The sequence below is a fragment of the Ailuropoda melanoleuca genome, chromosome 11, assembly GCF_002007445.2.
Source record: "Ailuropoda melanoleuca isolate Jingjing chromosome 11, ASM200744v2, whole genome shotgun sequence".
Taxonomy (NCBI): Eukaryota; Metazoa; Chordata; class Mammalia; order Carnivora; family Ursidae; genus Ailuropoda; species Ailuropoda melanoleuca.
The window spans coordinates 108450050-108469158 of NC_048228.1; the positions used below are offsets into that span (position 1 = coordinate 108450050).

General features: G+C 44.7%; 1 protein-coding gene across 1 annotated transcript in view; it reads right to left on the minus strand.

Annotated features, from left to right (window-relative positions):
- Positions 1-19109, minus strand: part of HTT (huntingtin) — a 134323-nt gene that overhangs the window by 100360 nt on the left and 14854 nt on the right. Inside the window, exons 3-7 of the mRNA XM_034672191.1 lie at positions 12197-12317; positions 8173-8232; positions 7721-7800; positions 5722-5860; positions 731-872 (exon numbers count right to left, since the gene is read on the minus strand). Of these exons, the coding sequence (XP_034528082.1) occupies positions 731-872; positions 5722-5860; positions 7721-7800; positions 8173-8232; positions 12197-12280 (505 nt within the window). The 5' untranslated portion in view covers positions 12281-12317. The remainder of the gene's footprint in view (positions 1-730; positions 873-5721; positions 5861-7720; positions 7801-8172; positions 8233-12196; positions 12318-19109) is intronic.

Consider the following 19109-nt stretch of genomic DNA (forward strand, 5'->3'; position numbering starts at 1 on the left):
AGGGAGCAATGAGGTCTCTTAACATCATCTGCTGGGGGATTCAGGGCTTAATTTGTTTAAAAGAAGAGACCCAGAGCAGAACCGTGTTATGAGGTTGGCATTGAGGGATAAAGATGGCACACACACTACTGTGGGAAAATATACAGGTATCTCATCTAAAGGCCAAAATCCAGGACAGACTTTAAAGGGTAACCTTCACATCCTTAGCTGGGCACGGCCCGTTAGAGTGAGTTCGGCTGCATCTGAAAGCCAGGCAGTCTTTTATACCAAATATCCATATGCCCCCCTCAGGCCCTGCTCGTGATTTCCATAAACAACTCCACACACAGGAGAAACCGTCAGCAGAGAACCTGCAAGGATCCCAGGCTCCACTTCTGGCCTCGGGGACTCACCACACTCAGAGCCCACACGGACAGCTGTGCAGTCTGCCACACAAGGGCCAGGCTGAGGGAGGCGGGTGGGGCTGCACACTGCCTCACAACCACCGCCTCAGGCACAGGGGCGCCTACGCTCCTGCACAAAGAAGGCTCCTTGTCCCAATTGTCACAACACCCAACATGGGCGCATGGCAACCTCAACACACTTCCCATTCACTAGTCAGTCAGCACCAAAGGGCCTGGGCTGGGAGCTAAGGGATTGCCTGATTTTAAAGAACTTAAAAGATGTGTCTCGGGTAAATGCTAGAGACCCCAGCACACCATGGGGAAAATCACTCACGACTACCTCTTACCTAAGAGCACATTTAGTAGCCAATTGTAAAAGTACTGCGTCCTTCTCGAGTGCTGGCAGATGCTCACTGCTGAGCCAGCCGCCGTCCGCCGAATGGTCGGGGAGCTTGACTTCAGATTCGCTATGAAAGCCTTTAATAGAACCTAGGGCAGCAAAAATCCAAGTCAATAAAAGACAAAACTCCTATGAAGCTTATCATGTTATTTCATAAAATTACTCCAAATTCTTACAGAGTATAGGTTATAAACCATTGGACTTTCCTACAGTTAAGTAAAAGCACCCCAAATTTGGGATATTCCAGAGCAGTTTGCAGAAGTAGTCTATTTACTTCCTCACTATAAGGAAGAATCTATGTCCTCAACCAAGAGTGAAACCCTGAGCTTCTAGAAACGTGTACCCACAGCATTTGGGTACCGGGTCAGTAAATGACACCACGTAAAATGAAGACAGTAAAGAAAAAACCCCAAATAATGAAGCGAAGGAGAAAAGTGTAGTAGGCAACTACAGCCACGTCCTAGCCTGACAGCTTGCAGACGGGCTGCTAATGCCACTAAGAGAGGCTCTCTGGTCTGGAAAGCATGCGAATGAGCTGAATCGTACCGCATAGTGCCCACAAGTGTTTTCCTAAGGAGAGAAGAAGACTCTTGTCACGGAACCTCCAGGATAACCCAAAGGAGAGCATGCTAGCATTCCAACAATGGGCATTTAAGTCTTAACAAAACTATCCAAAGAATGTAAAGGCATGGGGGTGCCTGGGTGGCTCAGCTGGTTGAGCACTCAACTCTTGGTTTCAGCTTAGGTCGTGATCTCCTCGTTGGGAGATCGAGCCCCCATATCGGGCTCCCTGCTCATCAGGGAGTCTGCTTCTCTCTCTCCCTCTGCTCTGAAAGAAAAAGAAAAAGAAAAAGAAAAAGAAAAGAAAAAAAAAAAAAAGAAAAAGAAAAAGAAAAAGAAAAAGGAAAAGGAAAAGGAAAAGGAAAAGGAAAGAAGAAAGAAAGAGAAGGAAGGAAGGAAGGAAGGAAGAAAGAAAGAAAAGAAAGAAAGACAGAAAGAAAGGGAGGGAGGGAGGGAAAGAAAGAGGAAAGAAAGAAAGAAAAAGAAAGAAAGAAAGAAAGAAAAAAGAAAAGAAAAGAAAAGAAAGAAAGAAAGAAAGAAAGAAAGAAAGAAAGAAAGAAAGAAAGAAAAAAAAAGGAAAGCTAAAAGAAAGGTGTGACCATCTAGCTTCCTGAGTTTAGGAACTAGCTTACATAAGAACACCGATTTCCGTCACTCTAAACCCCACTCAGAGCAATGATTTGGTCCCAGCTGCTGTTCAACATGCACTGAGCAAAGCTATCTGGGCCAGGGACACCATTAGGGCCCCACCACCGAGGCATGACCCCAGGCAAACGAGCAGCACATTAACAGACTAGCATCTGACTTATAAAAAAGCTCCTTCTTCACAGTGTGGTTAGCATCAACTGGTTCTCAGAGGTTCATCGATTCCTGGTGAATTTATAGACTAGATGTCTGGAACCAGAGAGGCAGAGGACCAGACCCTCAGCCCCAGGTGTCCCCGTGGTTTGTGGTCTCCAGTTCCTCCTGCAGACAGCACCAGGAGAACCCAGTCAACTTATCTCAGACAAACCTTCTTAACTCTGAGAAAAGGCAGTGGTACCTTAAAGTAACTCATCTGAGTGAAAACACATATACGTACATCATTGAACTAGTACGAATCATTCCATATCAGTCCACACTTACAAGCACAGTGAAAGCGGAGCATTATTATAAAGAGTGAGCCCACGGTGAACTTCAATAGTTTGGAATACTAAAATCAAATCTCAGAGTTTGAGGGGGCCTTCCCAGGTCCAAATCCCACAATGCTGAGAAGGCCCTGGAGAAGGCAGCTGGCAGGAGGTCCCCAGACCACGTGTAAGCTCTTTGCATAATGGGGAGGAAGTGACTAGATTTTAGGGCAGACAGCTCCACTTTTCAATAAATGTGTAGCACACATTTTTAAGAGTACTTCAAAAGATGCAAAACTATTCAACTTTAGAGTCAAGAGTACTATAGGGGATAGAAACAGAAATTAAAATCAAAATACGACACCAGGGCACAATCACGAGAACGGCTAAACTTGAAAGGGCCCGCGGCAGCGGGGTCCAGGAGGAGGCAGAGCCGCTGGGGCTCTCGCTCGCCACGGACGCTGGTGTGAGCAGGAGCGGACACTCACAGAGCTTTTTAGCAGCATCTACTGAAGGTGAAATACATGTCCTTACAACCCAGCAACCCCCGTTCTAGGATCCACAACGGTGGGCTGCACCTGTGCTCCTAACGACACACGCAAGAGCGGGCACAGCAGCAGCGCTCGCAACGGCTACAAAGCAGAAACGGCTGGTCGCTCTGCTACAATAAATAAGCCGTGGCGTGTTCACACAGTGGCGTGCCCCACAAGTGTAAAAACTGCGTGAATTCACACACCGACGACATGAAAGACTCTCACCGACTTAACACGCAGCAACAAGCAACAAAACCAGACAGAAAGAATGCACCGCTCTACAGACGCCGAATTTAAGAACAGCCCCATGGCTTCAGAAGCCAGGTCAGCGGTCACTCCAGGGAGGAGAGGGGAGCAGTGACGGGGGGGTGGGCATGAAGGGCTCCCAGGAGCTGGTAACGTTCTACATCACTTTGTGATGGCTCCCCAAGGGGCACAGCAGTAACTGCTGTGCTGCCCTGTGTGTGCACTACACGTGAGTCTCGGTGTCCGACAGGTCATCCCAAGAATGAAAACACACCTGAGGTGAGGAGACTTCAGAGCAAACGTGCTCCGCGGCATGTGTGAACGAACCTCTGACACCCAGACACTCCCTTAAAACCACGTGCACAAGTTTTAAAAAGCAATGACTTACAAGGACAAAAAGAACAGGACAGGGACAAGAGCAGACGAGAGGTGTCCACAAATTCTGCAAGCTAGAAAGTAAACAAGTGCTGACTGCCTACCTTGCGGCCCACAGGAAGACGCTCGCAGGTAAGCTTTTTTGGGAGTTGGAGGTGGAGGATCTGAAGGCCACTAACAAAAGCCAAGTTCACTCAAGCCACAAAACTTCAAGAACAGCTTGGGATTGGCAGACCCCAGAGACCTCTGAAAGCAGCCTGTCTGCCCCTGTCTGCGCTGCCAGCCGCTCAGCCCGGGGGGCAGCCCAGGACATAGTCTTCGCTTCCCACCCCACAAAGACTGGGGCATAATCTCCAGAGATGTCAGCATAGCCATCGTCAGACATGTGGTACAGACAGATAACAGAGAAATTAAGAAAAAGTGTGCATTCTGACCAGTGAGACTGTTGGCCCCATCTATCCCAGGATCCCAGAACAAACGCAGCCAGGCTTACCTCTCCAACAGGAGAATAAGGAACTTTCCTCTAGGGATACTGACCACCTCAAGAGGAAAAGACTTACTGAGACTGACAGTGGAAAAGGAGACTCAGCATCCACCACCTCAGGAAACCCACCACAGGACAGACCCTGTCACACACTTGCTTCCAATAAGCTTTTTAGAGTCTCACTCAAATGGACAACTGCCAACATAAAAGTGAAAGACCAGGAAAGAGAACAGAGGAAGTCAGAAGAAACAGACAATGCAGAAGTCAAAGAAAGTTGTCAAGAAACTGTAATCAATATCCTCAGAAGAGAAGGAGTGTATTCACAAAGCAAGAAGAGGATGCCATAAAACATAAACATTCTGAACACAAGAAGGAGCTCTTAGAAATTATACAACAGCAGGAACAAAAACTCAACAGAAGGGTTTGGGATGGACATCTAGAAAGTACAGGAAAAAAGAAAAGGAAAACAGAAATAAAACATAACACAAATTCCATCACAACAAGGGAGTATGCCTAGAAAGGCAAAGACATGGCATCTAGAAATCAGGCACCCGACAGGAGAGCAGCAAAAAAAATTCCTAGGAGAACAGCAAAGAAGTCCTCAGACCTAAAGAGTATCTGGAACAGACTGGGGTAAACAGCTAGAGAATTCTAGGACAGAAGACCCCAGTGGAGAAAATGGACCCAATAAACTATCTGTCATGTGGAGAACTGCATTAAGATACATTTTACAAAGCTGTTGGAAGGTATGAGAAGACATAAACGACCAAAGAATAAAAAGCAAAATAAAAAAGAGGCAATTATTAACTCCCAAAAAACCAAAAAGTTCAACAAAGAAATAGAATCCAAGGACAGAACATAACTAGTTATGACTATTACTTGGGCATGATAATGTCACACTGACATTATGTCACACATAATGTCACACATGACAAGCAAGAGTTATATACTGATATAAATACACTAAAAAGATGAGAGCCAGGTTAATGCTAAATTTATCTTTCATAGTAAAAACAAAACAAAACAAAAAACTAGGAGCACATTGCTATAATACACATGCTATAGAGCATGCTACCTAGAAATGTAGAGGGAAATACCAAAAGAAACACTAACAAAGGACTGACCCACGAAGAGGAGAAAGTTAAGAATCTATAATCGTCAGACTATGTGGCAGGGTCACAATTTCTTGACAATAAAAACAAAACACGACCATGGGTAGGGAGGTTGCTTGTTTTGTTTGTTGAGGCACAGAACAAACAGGAAGGCAAGTGGTCCCCGCTGGCTACAAGGCCATCATCAGTGGGCTTTCTCCTGCCTGGACTCCTGGGACAGTCACCTCTCCCAAGCTAGGTTAAAGAGTCAGTCTAATATACCAAAAATCAATCTGTTCTGGAAAATCGCCTTTTGAATTTACATCTATATACCCTTTCCCTACTTGACTCTTCACCGCATGATAAAAAAGTAGAAATAGAAAGAAGCTCTTAGTGTGCCTCAAAATAATTAAAAAGATTTTCATCTAAATCATGAAGCACAGTATAACTCAAGAAACACTCTCAAATGACTGCCTGTCCAAAAGCCCTAACTGCCCACAAGACTCGTTCATGTTTGTGACTTGAGGTAATAATCATACCTTAATTTCATTGTCATTTGCAAAATTGCCAAAAGAAGCCATAATTTTGGGTACAGCTGCAGCCAAGGTCTCCTGAACAGATTCCTCAGGTCTCTTGCTTATTCGAGTCAGGCAAGGCAAAAGGTTTACCAAGTAAGGCCTGCATATGTGAAAGGAACAGGAGTTATTCTTCCAGGTCTACTTAGTGAGAAATATAAGCAATTATTTAGTACCTGTTAGGGAAGACCCAGTTTTTATGCGCAAAACGGTCCTTAACAGAAAGGAGACAAACCTCGGCAAAAGAACAGGAGGGCTAAATGCAGACCAAGTTCAAATGCTGGGAGACGATCATCATTCATTTCCCCTATGATCACAGAGGACTCTCAAAAGCTTGTTTTAAAAATTGTCTGTAGTAAATTATAACAGTAAAATACCCATATTTAAAATTAGAAAATAATAGATAAGAAAACACCAATTAAAAAAAGAAATGAAAACGTTTTCTTGAAAGGGAGCATTATGAGGAAATATTTTTAAGTGTTCAAACTAAACAAGGCCTTAGAGGTAAGACCTGGCCCTCCAGAGACGAAGCGCAGACAGTGCAGGATGCAGGAGAAGCCAGTCACTGCGCAGAAGGCTGAAATCACATGAGTAACCTCAACAAACACAGGACTAACATGACAGGCGCTTTCTCGCGGCAGAGATAAGCAGGTATACACTTCGGACTACAGCAGAAAAGCTAGGCTGCCTTAAGGAGATGACTATTTTGCCGGAAAAAAAATAAACCAGGCATGGCAAGCAAGAGAAACCTGCCTGACTCTTCGAAGAAGCAAAATCAGGCCAATGAGTCAACTGAGAGTGTCTGAGATGATGGTGGCCACCGGAGGAAAGATCTCCCTGGGTAAGGAGTCTGGATTTTATCTCAACAGCGCTGGGAAATGAGTAAAAAGTTTAAGTAAGGGAATGAGATGACCCAATCACATTTTTTAAGGTCACTCTGGCTGCTATGTGGAGAACTCGGGATGTGTTGCTTCAGAAGTATAACAAAATTTTCAAAATAAGGGTAGTAAAAGAAAAAAGTTACGTTGGGGCGCCTGGGTGGCACAGCGGTTAAGCGTCTGCCTTCGGCTCAGGGCGTGATCCCGGCGTTATGGGATCGAGCCCCACATCAGGCTCTTCTGCTATGAGCCTGCTTCTTTCTCTCCCACTCCCCCTGCTTGTGTTCCCTCTCTCGCTGGCTGTCTCTATCTCTGTCGAATAAATAAATAAAATCTTAAAAAAAAAAAAGAAAAGAAAAAAGTTACGTAAAAAGAAATTTCCTTAGTGATGTATTCTACAGCAGCCACGTAAGATTCTTATTAAACTCAAACTAAGTGGGATAAATCACTGTATCCTATTAACAGTGAGCGTTTCAGCCCCTCCATCAGTTCCTCAGGGACACAGCCAAGGGTCTACGGATATCAGTTTTGCCGGTTCAGAAGGAAGGGCACAGATGAAAACCAGGGTCTTCCGATTCTCAATCCGTTGAGGACAGACTGTTCGCACCAGTCAGGCTTTATTCACAGTTCAACAGTCACAGTTTGAACTCACGTGAGACCCAAAGGCATATTTTTCTATAAGCAACGATGAGACTGGTTCTCAACCTTTGACCATGTGACAAGTATCTTTTCAGCAACCGGCACGTGCAGACACAGTTCTCAGGGCTGGGCTGTAGCAGAGGACAGACAGGGAAGACCCCCGCTGTCCTGGGGCACACACCTCTGTCTCTTGGGGGGGGGGGCGCTGACAGAAAATGAACAAGCACACTGATAGTGTCCCCGAGTATTTCTGAGAGTGAGAAGTGCTACAAGAGGAACACCAGCCAAGAAACACCGACCATGACTTGGAGGGCAGAGGCGGACAGCATTAGACAGAGCTCGGGGAAGACCTCTGAGCCAGTGACACCAGAGCCGAGAGGGAAAGAGGCCACAGGAGCTGGCTCCCATCAATTGACAGTAGTAATAATCCAGAGCGCACAACTTACCTGCACTTCTGAGGCCGGACCAGGTGAGCCAGCTCAGCAAACCTCCACAGGGCAGCGCGCAGGCTGCGGGGAGCACCGTTCTGAGTGGGTTGAGAGCGGCAAGTTACATTTAAGAGCCAGGGACGCTACTCCAAAAGGACTTCATAGAAACAAGAGCATTTATGTGATCGTTTATTTCTATGTTTAGACACAAGGCCACATAAACGTGTAATGGCTGCAGAAGTGTCATGGTCTCAGGGCTTCAATTACAAAGACAGAAAACTTAATTCCCATCCCATCTCATAAATAATGAAGAGGAACCCCGTGAAGGAAAATAAAGCAGTGAAGTCTGCTCTACCAGCAGCATTTCCGTCTAACACTCCCACTTAGTAAATAAAAGATAAGATCTCACATATGCTCGTCAATCCAGGGAAGTAATACCATTTGCTCAATAACAGAAAATCAAAGCCTACCTTTTTGATTTCCTTATAGAGTTCTAACTGTAACCTCGGAAGACTGGAGTCCATCAGCGCCTGCAACAAAACACAAGAGAACTGTTCCCGGAAGACTCACTCTACCAACCTGAGAGAAAACTGAAAGGCAACTAAAATTTCACCTTGGGGGCAAAGTGGAATATAGCAGCACCTGAACTAAGAACCTGCTCGTTACGAAAGACGCACATATATACAGGAAGCCACTGAATAACCAGACACAGGTCGCTCACTTAAACAAAAAATAGAAGGGAAAGAACTTAACTCGACATACTATCAAATACCACATAATATTGAAATCCAACTGTAGGTGGTTCAAATTCATTCTAATGCTCTTAATGTTAAACCTTTAATATTCGATGAGAGGAGAAAACAACTGCAAGCTTTCCTTCTTCATGGAAGCACACACAGCCAGATGACTCAATATTAACAATGGCCTGAAGTCTGTGGCGCCAGCAGTGCGGTGAGCGTACTTGTAAGGCCTGAGCCCCTCGCTCCGGTGGGCAGAAAGGCTCCGTCCTTTGTGACGCTCCCAGCCCCCCACCCCCCGTGACTCAGAGCCCGCAGCCAGCGAGGAGCCTCGTGCTCCTCACAACGCCTTCCTTGCCCCCAGCCCTGCTCACTTATGGGCCAAACCGAAACTAACAGCCTCCAGGCCAACTTCAACCCAGTAAGAATGGCCGAGGGCAACCACCACTGGCGGCACCGAGTCCACGTTACAGAGGGCTTCTCGAGATGGCAGGAAGGGAGACGGAAGGTTCCTGGCCCTCACTCTTGCCCATGGGAACCCTCCCCTCTGAAATGGTACTGCCAATGGCCTGTCCACCAAGAAGAGAGGAGGGACGTCACGAAGCCTCAAACCAAGTTTCTTTCATGTGATGTAGAGCATATGATGTCTACCACCCGAGTGGCTCTTAGTAAAACTCACACGGGTCCACCTACTGGTTCAGTGAGCTTGAAAGTTGAAAGCAGAGTCACGTTTGGGGAGCTTCTGAAGTATCTCAGAAATTTGTAAATCCTAACTCTTCCATTTCAGTTTGTACTAAATCCTTAAGCAAGCACACCAAAACAAACAAAAATATATTAAGATGCTACTTTACAAATAAAACCAAAAGCCACATCCAAGTTTTACTTCACTTTGTTTTATAAACTAATCTCAAACTTACTTTATAACGAGAAAACTAACCCTCAAACCCCTAATAATAGCACAGAATCGGGGTTCCCAGTCACTGGGTGATGGCGATCTGACCGCTCCCTACTCCTGAATCCCTTCCTCACCAAAGCGGACACACCCAATCAGCTGCCAAATCGAGCCCATGACAGCCCACCTCTGCCTCCTCACTCATGCTCTGAGGGCCACTGTCCTGGCTCAGACCTCTCCCCTCCAGGCCTGGACTACCCTACCTCCCACGCAGATTATCCGTACGCACACCTTTCTCTACTCCAAGGCAGGCTGCACACTGCCACCAGGTTACTCTTCCTAAATAAAGCATTCCGCTGACCACATCAAAAATCTTTGGCAGCTCCTCACTGTTTACCAAATAAGGGCCAAATCCCCTGAACTGACCCTCAATGCCCCATTCTCTGAGGGCCACCCTCCTCTGAGCCTGTAGAGGCTTCCCGGAGCCCTGGAGAGGCAGGGTGTTGAAGTGGTTAAGAGGGCCTCTAATCTCCTCACTCACCTACTAGCCACCACCTCCAGGAAGTCTTCTCTGCCTCCCCAGACAGAAGACATCTCGGTCTCCGGAGTGCCATGATGACTCACCAATGTCCCTCAGAACTTAGAGTTTGTGCCACGTATTGAGCGATTTCTGTATGAATGTGCTTCCCCACCTGAGACTGTAAATTACATGAGGCAGGAGCACGCTGTCAGGTTGAATCAGAGCCCCACTGCATTTTCCTATATAAATGAAAAGCAACACGTCCCATTTGCTTGGGCCATGAGTCTGGTCTCATCAGAAGCATACAACAACACCCAACAGAAGACAAAAGTCCAGGAGTGGCTTCCAGGTGACCATATCTGTGTTCCTGCCCCTCCCTGACATCCGAGCCAAGGGCCGTCCACACTGTCCCAAGCCTGTCCTTCCTCTGCTACAACGAAAGCAAATCTAGCCAGACCCTGATCTGGCTCCAGCCGCTGAACCTGAAGACTAGAGCATCTGAGGAAGCACAGCCAAACCCCACCATGTCCACCTTCAAGCAGAAAAAGAGGCTGAGACTGACTTCATCTTCACATCCAGGGCCATAACAGGAGAAACTAGAATCTCTGCACTGGGAGGTCTGACACAGGGGAAATAGGACAGGAGATGGCCAGAAAGACAACCTGGCATTAGGTTACAACCCAGGGTCATGGCTGACAACCACCACACATACACTAAGCTATTCAGTCCAGCAGTTCTTGGAAACAGGTCACTAAAGAAGACAGGCTTAAAAACAGAACAAAGCCTACATAATCCAATGGCCAACATCAGAGCAATAAATAAACGTCATTATTAATAAGAATACTGCTTACCACTTGGAGGACCAGTGAGTGGCCAGGATGGCGCTAAGCACGTCATCGCCTTTGATCCTCACACACGCACTCACAAACACACCACCAAACTCTGACTGATTCCCTTTGTAGGTAAGGAAACTGAGGCTCACAGAATTAAATACATTTCCCAAAGCTGTTCAGTTAGTAGGGGACAGAGGCAAGATTCAAACACAGGTCTCCTTCACTCCAAAACCCATGTATACTCTCTCTGTCTGGCAGGGTGCCTCGTTCTCACGTAGTGGGAGGGGGCTGATTCACCACCTGAGGAACGGTGGGCCCGTGAAGGAGAAAGGAAGGATAACTGCTTGGCCAATGTAAAATGTGACCGTTCTCCAGAGAAAGCCTTGAGAAGGACTCCAAAGAACAGTTCTGTTTATCAAGATCCTAACGAGAAGGGAAATATTCAACTCATCTATGTTAGCTTGTAGTCCTTGGTTTATCCAGCCAAGTGAGGATTACTAGGAAAAGAGCCTGCAAGAAAAATGAAAAGATGTAGGCTCTTCTCCAAGACTTATCTAAAGTTCATGGGTGGAATTGGAAGCAGTAGGGGAAAAAAAATAAGAAAACTAGAAAGGTCCAATAAACAAGGATCCCCGCAGAGAAAGAAACAAGGAGAAAATGATTCCGGAGAGACCTGCAGCACTAACCACAATGCCAGCACACCGACAGCGGGAGCGCTGCCTGAGTCTGCACACACAACCCAAAAGGTCCAATCATCAAAGGTGACCTAGAAGAAGGTGACCAGGATGGCTTGGGGACACAAAGTAGAAGGGCAGAATGTGAAAAACAAGGATAGTTTTCTAACACATTAAGAATTATGGAAGAAGGACTTTTATCTTCAAGGGCAGCAAAAAACAGGAGCTTAAAGCTCTGGTGATCTTGGCCACAAAGTCAGCCTCAGAAAGCAGCAGCGGAAGAAGACGGTGTCCTCTCTCCACCCCCCAGCTCGCCTGTGGCCCAAGCACTTTGACTTTCTGGTTCTGCCGTCCTTTCCTGGGAACTCCTTCCGCCCAGCCCCACCACACTGACCCCAGCCAGCCCGTTACAGAAGTCACATCTCCTGAGCAGGCCTCCACAGAGGCAGGGAAAGGAAAGGAAGAGAGGCTAGAGACACCATAGGGAAACCACAGATGGATTCCATTTACCCGTCCCCTGCCTTCCCAGGGCCTCGCGACTGCTCCAGGCTCTGCCCAAACAAAAGTTGGTGACTTAGTGACATTTTTGCCAAGAACAGCCAGTGGCCACCAGCAGTGCCCACCTGTGACCTATGCACTGCACAGGCTTCAGGGTGGACCCACTGCCTTCTGACTGAGCAGGGTAGCAAGCGCACGGGCAGATACGAGAGCACCACCCAAGCACACACCAAATGAAACAAGCGCAAACATCCAGAGGGACTGGGCCACTCACTACAGAAGAAAGTTAAGTTACAGCTTCTTCTCTCAGCCACAAGTCCTGCTCAGAGAGCGCTCTTACTTTTATGACTCTGTTGAGGCACTCGTCAGCCACCATCCGGACATCCGACTCTGCGTCATCACTGCACAGCAGAAAAAGTTCCATAGCGATGCCCAGAAGTTTCTGAAATTCTGGAGAATTTCTAAGTAAAAAAAAAAAAAAAACAGAGAGAGACTGTCACAGCCAAGAGGAACCTACGAAGACATGACACTGAAATGCAAGGAGGTATCTGGTATCCTATATGGGATTCTGGGACAGAAAAACAACATTACGCAAAAATGAAAGTTAGTAAGTACATTAATACTGATTCATTAATTGTGAAAAACATTCCACAGTAATGTAAGATGCTAATAATTGGGGTAGCTGGATATGGGGTACAGGGGAACTCTCTATACTGTCTTCACAATTTTTCTGTAAATCTAAAGCTACTCTAAAATGTAAAAGTTTATTTTAAAAAAGACATTGTACTTGCAAGACAAATTTCATTTTTTTAAAGGTTTCGTTAAAAAGATCTTAAAAAGAACTGTTTTATATGTAATGAAACTCAATTTTAAAAAAGAGGAAAAAAAGACACTGCTTCAGTCCCAGATAGCCATCTGCTCTCTGCCAACAGGTTACTTTTACTCTTACTTACAATATGCTTGGAACCCTGAAGACAGTATACCAATATAACTTCTTCACTCCTTTTAAATCTTGCTTTCGATGTGTTCCAAAGCATAACCATATTGCACTGTAATGCAAGGAGGTATCTGGATCTACTGTGACTACACGTGATCACGGTCAGGCCGTTCCTCTAGCTCAGTCCTGTAAAGACTAGAGTCTATGTAATGCTTGCAAGTGATTTTAAAACGTCTCACTGAGAGAGCCTATTTGGGCTGTCGCAGCCGAGCGGAGACAGGCCGGTGGGCCACATTCGAGGACTGCTTTCACAGCACTGTGAAGAACAGCAGCCAGCAATACGGCCCCTGTATAATGCTGTTATTTTTGAGACCTCAAAATCCAACTGCTGTTTCATGATCTCAACCTGGAATACTCTGAAATGCGGGTCCCTCCCCCCTTCCCGCTACATCCTAATTCCTACCAACCGTCAGAAGAACCACAAGCCTAAGAGAAACCAAAGGACCACCTTAGCAACGATCGACAAATACAAGCAAGAAACAAAACACGCCACCCAGCAGCACGTCAGACCTCGTCCGGGTGGGTCACAGCTGTGAGAAAAGGGCTAAGCTGGAAAGGCCTCGCAGGAACGGGCGCAGCATTCAAATTCCGCCCAAGCACTGCTTCGCTACAGAAGCACAGCGTGCGCTACAGGGCTGATTTTACGCTTTCTAATGGATACATTAAAAATAAAAAGAAACAGGTAAAATTAATTTTAAGAATATACTTCATTTAATCCAATACATCCAAAGTATGATCATTTGAACATGTAATCAATATGAAGAAATTGATATACATCACGATCTTTTTTACAGCACATCTCAATTCAAACACACAACTTTCGTCAGCAGTACGTTATCTGTGTTTAGACTTTATAAAACCCACAGATAAAAGCAGGTTCACTTGCAAGTAACAGATAAATAAGTTCTGAAGATCTAATGCACGACATAGTGACTATAATCGATAATACTGTATTATGAACCTCAAAGTTGCCTAGAGACCAGATCTTAACTGTTGTCAACACAGAAAAGAAACAACTACGTGACTTGATAAAGTGGTCAGTAACACTACCGTGGCAATCATACTGCACTGCATACATGCATCAAAGCAACACACTGCACACTGCAAACTTACAGCGTGACAGGTCAACCTTGTCGCAACTAAAAGAAAACAGTAGGTTCATAGGCCATTTCCAACCACGCTTAAAAGTTCTCCAATAACTAGACTGAATATTGATTTTTAAATTTTAATTTTATTAACAAAACAGTGGGCTAATGAGGTTACAGATTTCTTCCTGAGAGAGCTTTAGAAATGCGTCTTTCATGAAACCTGTCCATTTCACCTGAATTGTCACGTTTACTGCATAGAGTTGTTCCTAATACTCCCTTACAATCCTGCTAACATCTACAGAACCCATAGTAAACTCGTCCCCCTCACTCCAGACATGGGTAATATATGACTTCCTTCCTTCTTGCCTGGTCGGTCAGCCTGCTGAATCCTACAGACGCTCTCAAAGAACTCGCTTCCAGCTTTATTGAGCTTCTATAGACTTCTCTGTTTTCTGTCTTACTAACTTCTGCTCTCATCTTTACGTCCATTCTTCTGCTAAATTGGGGTTTCATCTGCGCTTGTTTATCACACTTCCTGAGGTGGCAGCAGAGGTCACTAATTTGAGACCTTTCATTTTTTTCTACAACAGGCACCGAGTGCTACAACCCTCCCTCAAATACACTGCAGCAGCATACCACAACTTCCGAAATCCTTTGTTTTTATTTTCGGTCAATTCAGAGTACCTTCAGATCTCCCCTTTAACATTCTCTGTGACCCCTGGGTCATGTGGAAATGTGCTACTTGTGTTCCAGACCATCTTTCTGTAACAGATTCCAATTTAATGCCGTCGAGCTCAGACAGCATACTTGTATCAATCTGCTTACATTTAGAGACCTGTTGTACGGACCAGCATATGGTCTCTCTCGGCAGGTGTGCTGTGAGCACTTGAGAAGAACGTGGCTTCTGTTGTTCTGGGTGGAGCGTCTGTAAATGCTGACCAGGCCACAGGGGTGGGTAGTGTTGTTCAAGTCTTTCAGATGCAGATTTTATGTCTGCTGCTCTAAAAATGTTTGAGAGAGGCTACTGAAAGCTGACTATAATTGTGGATTTGTCTGTTTCTCCTTACAGTTCAATCAGGTTTTGCTTCATGTATTTCTGAAGCTCTGTACTTAACTGCATAAACACTTAGGACTGTTATGCTCCCCTGATGAACTAATGCCTTTATCATTACAAAAGTGACCATCCTATTTCTGGTAACAGCTTTTACTTAGAAATCCAGCGCCTGATATTAACATAAGTACCGAGGCTTCCCTCTGATCAGTGCTAGCATGGTCAGCCTCTTTCAATTCTTTTACTTTTAAGCTAGTTGCGCCTTTCTACTTACAATGGGTTTACTGTAGGCGGGATATACAAGGTCTTGTTTTTTCATCAGATCTGAAGAAACTTGTCTCTTATGTTTAATGTCATTATTGACGTAAGCAGATTTAAATCTACTATCATACCATTTCTTTCCTTCTTACCCCAAGTGCTCTTTATTTGCCATTTTCCCTATTTCTGCTTTCTTTTGGGTTGGGTATTTTTATGACTCCATTTTATCTCCTTTTTTGGTTTATTAGCTACAACTCTTTGTTGTGCTTTCAACTGCTGCCCTGTTTAGTATACAACTTTAATTCATCCTGGTCTGCCTTAACGCATTACAGCACTTCACATACAGTGTGAGAAACGAACAACAGCACTGGGTTCGTTTCCTGGGGCTGCTGTAACAAACTACTAGAAACTGGGTTCTGAAAACCACAGGTGCTCGCCCTCTCGCAGCTCTGCAGTCAGAAGGCCAAAATCAGTATCGCTGGGCCAAATATCAAGGTACTTCCCTCCAGAGACTCCAAAGGAGAAGGGCTCCTTGCCTCTTCCAGTACGGTGGTGGCCAGCACCCCTCAGCCTGTGGCCGCCTCCCCCTGATCTCCAAGCCTGTCTCTGCTCCATCTTCACACTGCTGCCCACACTCTTCTGTGTGTGTGTGTGTGTGCGCGTGTGCGTGTGTGAGAGATCTCCCTCTGCCTCCTTCTCATAAGGACACCTGTGGCTACATCTAGGGTTCCTCCCTGGAAAACTCAGGATAATCTCTCCATCTCATGACCCTTGACTTAATCATGTCTGGGAAGACGCTTTCCCTTCGAGTATATTTACATGGGATTTCAGGGATAAGGACCTGCTGTCTCTGGGGGCAGGGGCACTATCCGGCCGTTGGAACACAAGCTATTTCCAGCCTTTAGGCTAGTGCTGTCACACGTTCTACTTCCACATGTCATAAAGGCCCAAAATACATGGTTATTAATTTTGCTGCAAGCAATCCACTAACTTTGAAGAGGTGAAAAATGAGGTGGCAAGTCTTCTAGCCACACGGCACAGCTACCATTCCCTGCTCTCCAGTCCTCTGTATGAGCCCAGATCCCTCTCTGATCTTACTTCCCTTCTACCGGAAACACTTCCTCTGCTATTTCTTGGAGTGGCTGCTTGCTGGATACAAATTATTTCAGCTTTTGCATGTGTGACAAAGTCTTTACTTTACCTCTGTTTTTGAGAGAGATGGGTACTGGCTATGCAGTCACACGGTGATTTCCCACCACGACTTTACAAATGACGCCCTACTGACTGCTAGCATGTATGGTTTCCAGCAAGAAATCTGCAGCCTCTCACCTTTGTTCAACGTAGCTCTTTTTACGGGCTTGTCTCCACATAATACATTCCATCTTTTCTCTAGCTTCTCGAATACATAAAATAAAGTCACTGTTTTCATGGTTTTATACAAATTTTATCATCCATGCAATTTCTGAGTCACTTTCAACTGACTGCTACTAATTTTATTTTCCTGTTTACTTACACTCCTGAAAAGTTTTGACTGGATACCAGACCTCACAACTCTTACCTTTTTGGGCACTATGTACTTCTGAATTCCATAAACACTCCTGAACTTTGCTCTGGAAGCAGTTATGTTACCATGAAAGAGTACGGTCTTGGGTTTTACCTGTAAGCTTTATCACGCAGGACCAGAATAACATCTTAGTTTGGGCTAAGTTAACCCCACCGTGAGGGCAAACCCTTCTGTATACTCCAGCCAAGGCCCAGGAAAGACACTTGTCCACTGCGGCTAGTGTGAACAGGAGCTCTTCCTGGACCAGTGTGAGTTCCAGCAGGTGTTCCTCCTGGTCCTTCTGGGTGATCCTATCCCAGCCCTAAGCTGTGTCCTCACAAGCACCTGAACTTCCATAGGAGCTGAAGACTCAAGGATCCCAACCTCCGCAGGCCCCAGGGACCATTCCGTGCAGCTCTCCCCTTCGGTGTTCTCCCCAGTTGGCTGTAGCTGGCAGCTCTGTCTGTCTCCTCAACCATGCAACCCATGGCTCTGCCTGGGTTTCCCCTCCCCGCATGACTCCTTCCAGACAGTAACAGGGGGAAGTCATATGGCTCCCACACTAGTTTTCCATTTTTCGAGGACTGCTGTTATGCTCTGCCTGATGTCTTGAAAACCACTGTCACATATATTTTGTCCATTATCAATTGTCTTAGGCAGGAAAGTAAATCTGTCTTTGGTATTTATCTTGGCCAGAGTAAATATCTTTCTTGATATTTAAACTTGTTAACATAGTGTTAATAAATTTTCTGGTCACAAATACACATATCTAACAATCATCTCTTATAAAGTTAACTAACATTCCCTTCTATAAATATATCTTACTTTTCTAATTCCCCAACTGATAAGTCATTAAGATTATTTTTAATTTTTTAACTGGATGAACAGCACTGCACTGACATCGTCACACATTTTCCCGAAGATAATGTCCTCAGGTGAGACTGCCACAAAGATGACAATCTAAAGCTTGATATTTTGCCAAAGTGTCTTTTAAGAAGGTTGTATCACCTCTGACAAAAATCCTTAGTATTTCTTAATGTTTGTCAATTTGACAGATGGAAGCTATTCTTGTTTTTGTTTTAGTCTCTTTCCCCTGATGACTAGCAAATGTGAATATTTTCCCACGGGAAACAAAAAATACATGTCAGCTGTCAGGTTCACTGGCCCACACATATTCCTCACTTCCTGAGCCACCTGGTCATGTTCTTTGCCTACTTTCCTACGGCTGATAGTCTTTTCCTTAATGATTTACAATTGCTCTTTATGCAGCTCTTAAACCTTTAATATATATGCTGTCAATACCATCCCCAAGTTGAATTTACTTTCAAGTTCGCTGAAGGCGGACTTTGACATACTGAACTATACGCCAGTCAAAACAGTATTTTCCTTTACATTATTAGTCTTCCTCCACACAAGATCAATTATCTTTTTTTAATAACAATTTCATTTTTTTAATATTTAAGTAATTAACCTGACATTTACGTCTGTTTGCAATATGAGGCACAGACATAAATCTCCATGAGTCATTTGGTTCAATAACCCATCGCTTCACTACTGATACAAAATGTGATCTTACCATAAATTCACACACACAGATGCACACATACACTCTTCTAACTTTCAATCCCATACCTTCTTTAATGTCTAACAATTTAATATTGTGTACATCACCACCTCTCATCATATTGCTGATGTTTCAGATTTTCCTTGCAACATTCATGTATTTATTCTTGCAGGTGAACAAGTTAAAAAATACCCCTACTAGAACTCTGATCAAGGCTATTTAAATTTATGGATTAATCTGAGAAAATTCAGATTTATGATAAAAAGTCTTCCATTTAGGAAGGAAAGTAGTCCTCTATACCTTTCAGGAAAGCCAACAGCAGTCCACATATTTTCTGCATTTTTCTTGTCAGTTCCTTGAAATTTTATATGTTGGTGCCACTGTGAACTGGATCTTGAATCCTGGTATTTCCTGACTGACCTATGCTAATATACGGAAACCTATGGATTTCTGTATGTTTATTTTTACTCAACCACTTTTATCAAGGTGAACACACTTAGAAAAGGGTTCCCAGGTAGTCCCAAGAGGAGACTTTTTAAAATCAAATCCCCAGACTACACCTGAACAGAAAATTTAAGTGTTTGGGAAAGAGGACAGTGAGGTATCTTCATTACTGTATTTTTGACAAATTTTCTGGATGATCTTGACGCCCATCCATATTTAGGAACTAGGTCAGACAACCAAATTGGGAGCTGAAGTACACTAGGAGTCACAATACCCATGAAGTTTTAGATGACTTCCCACATTAAAAA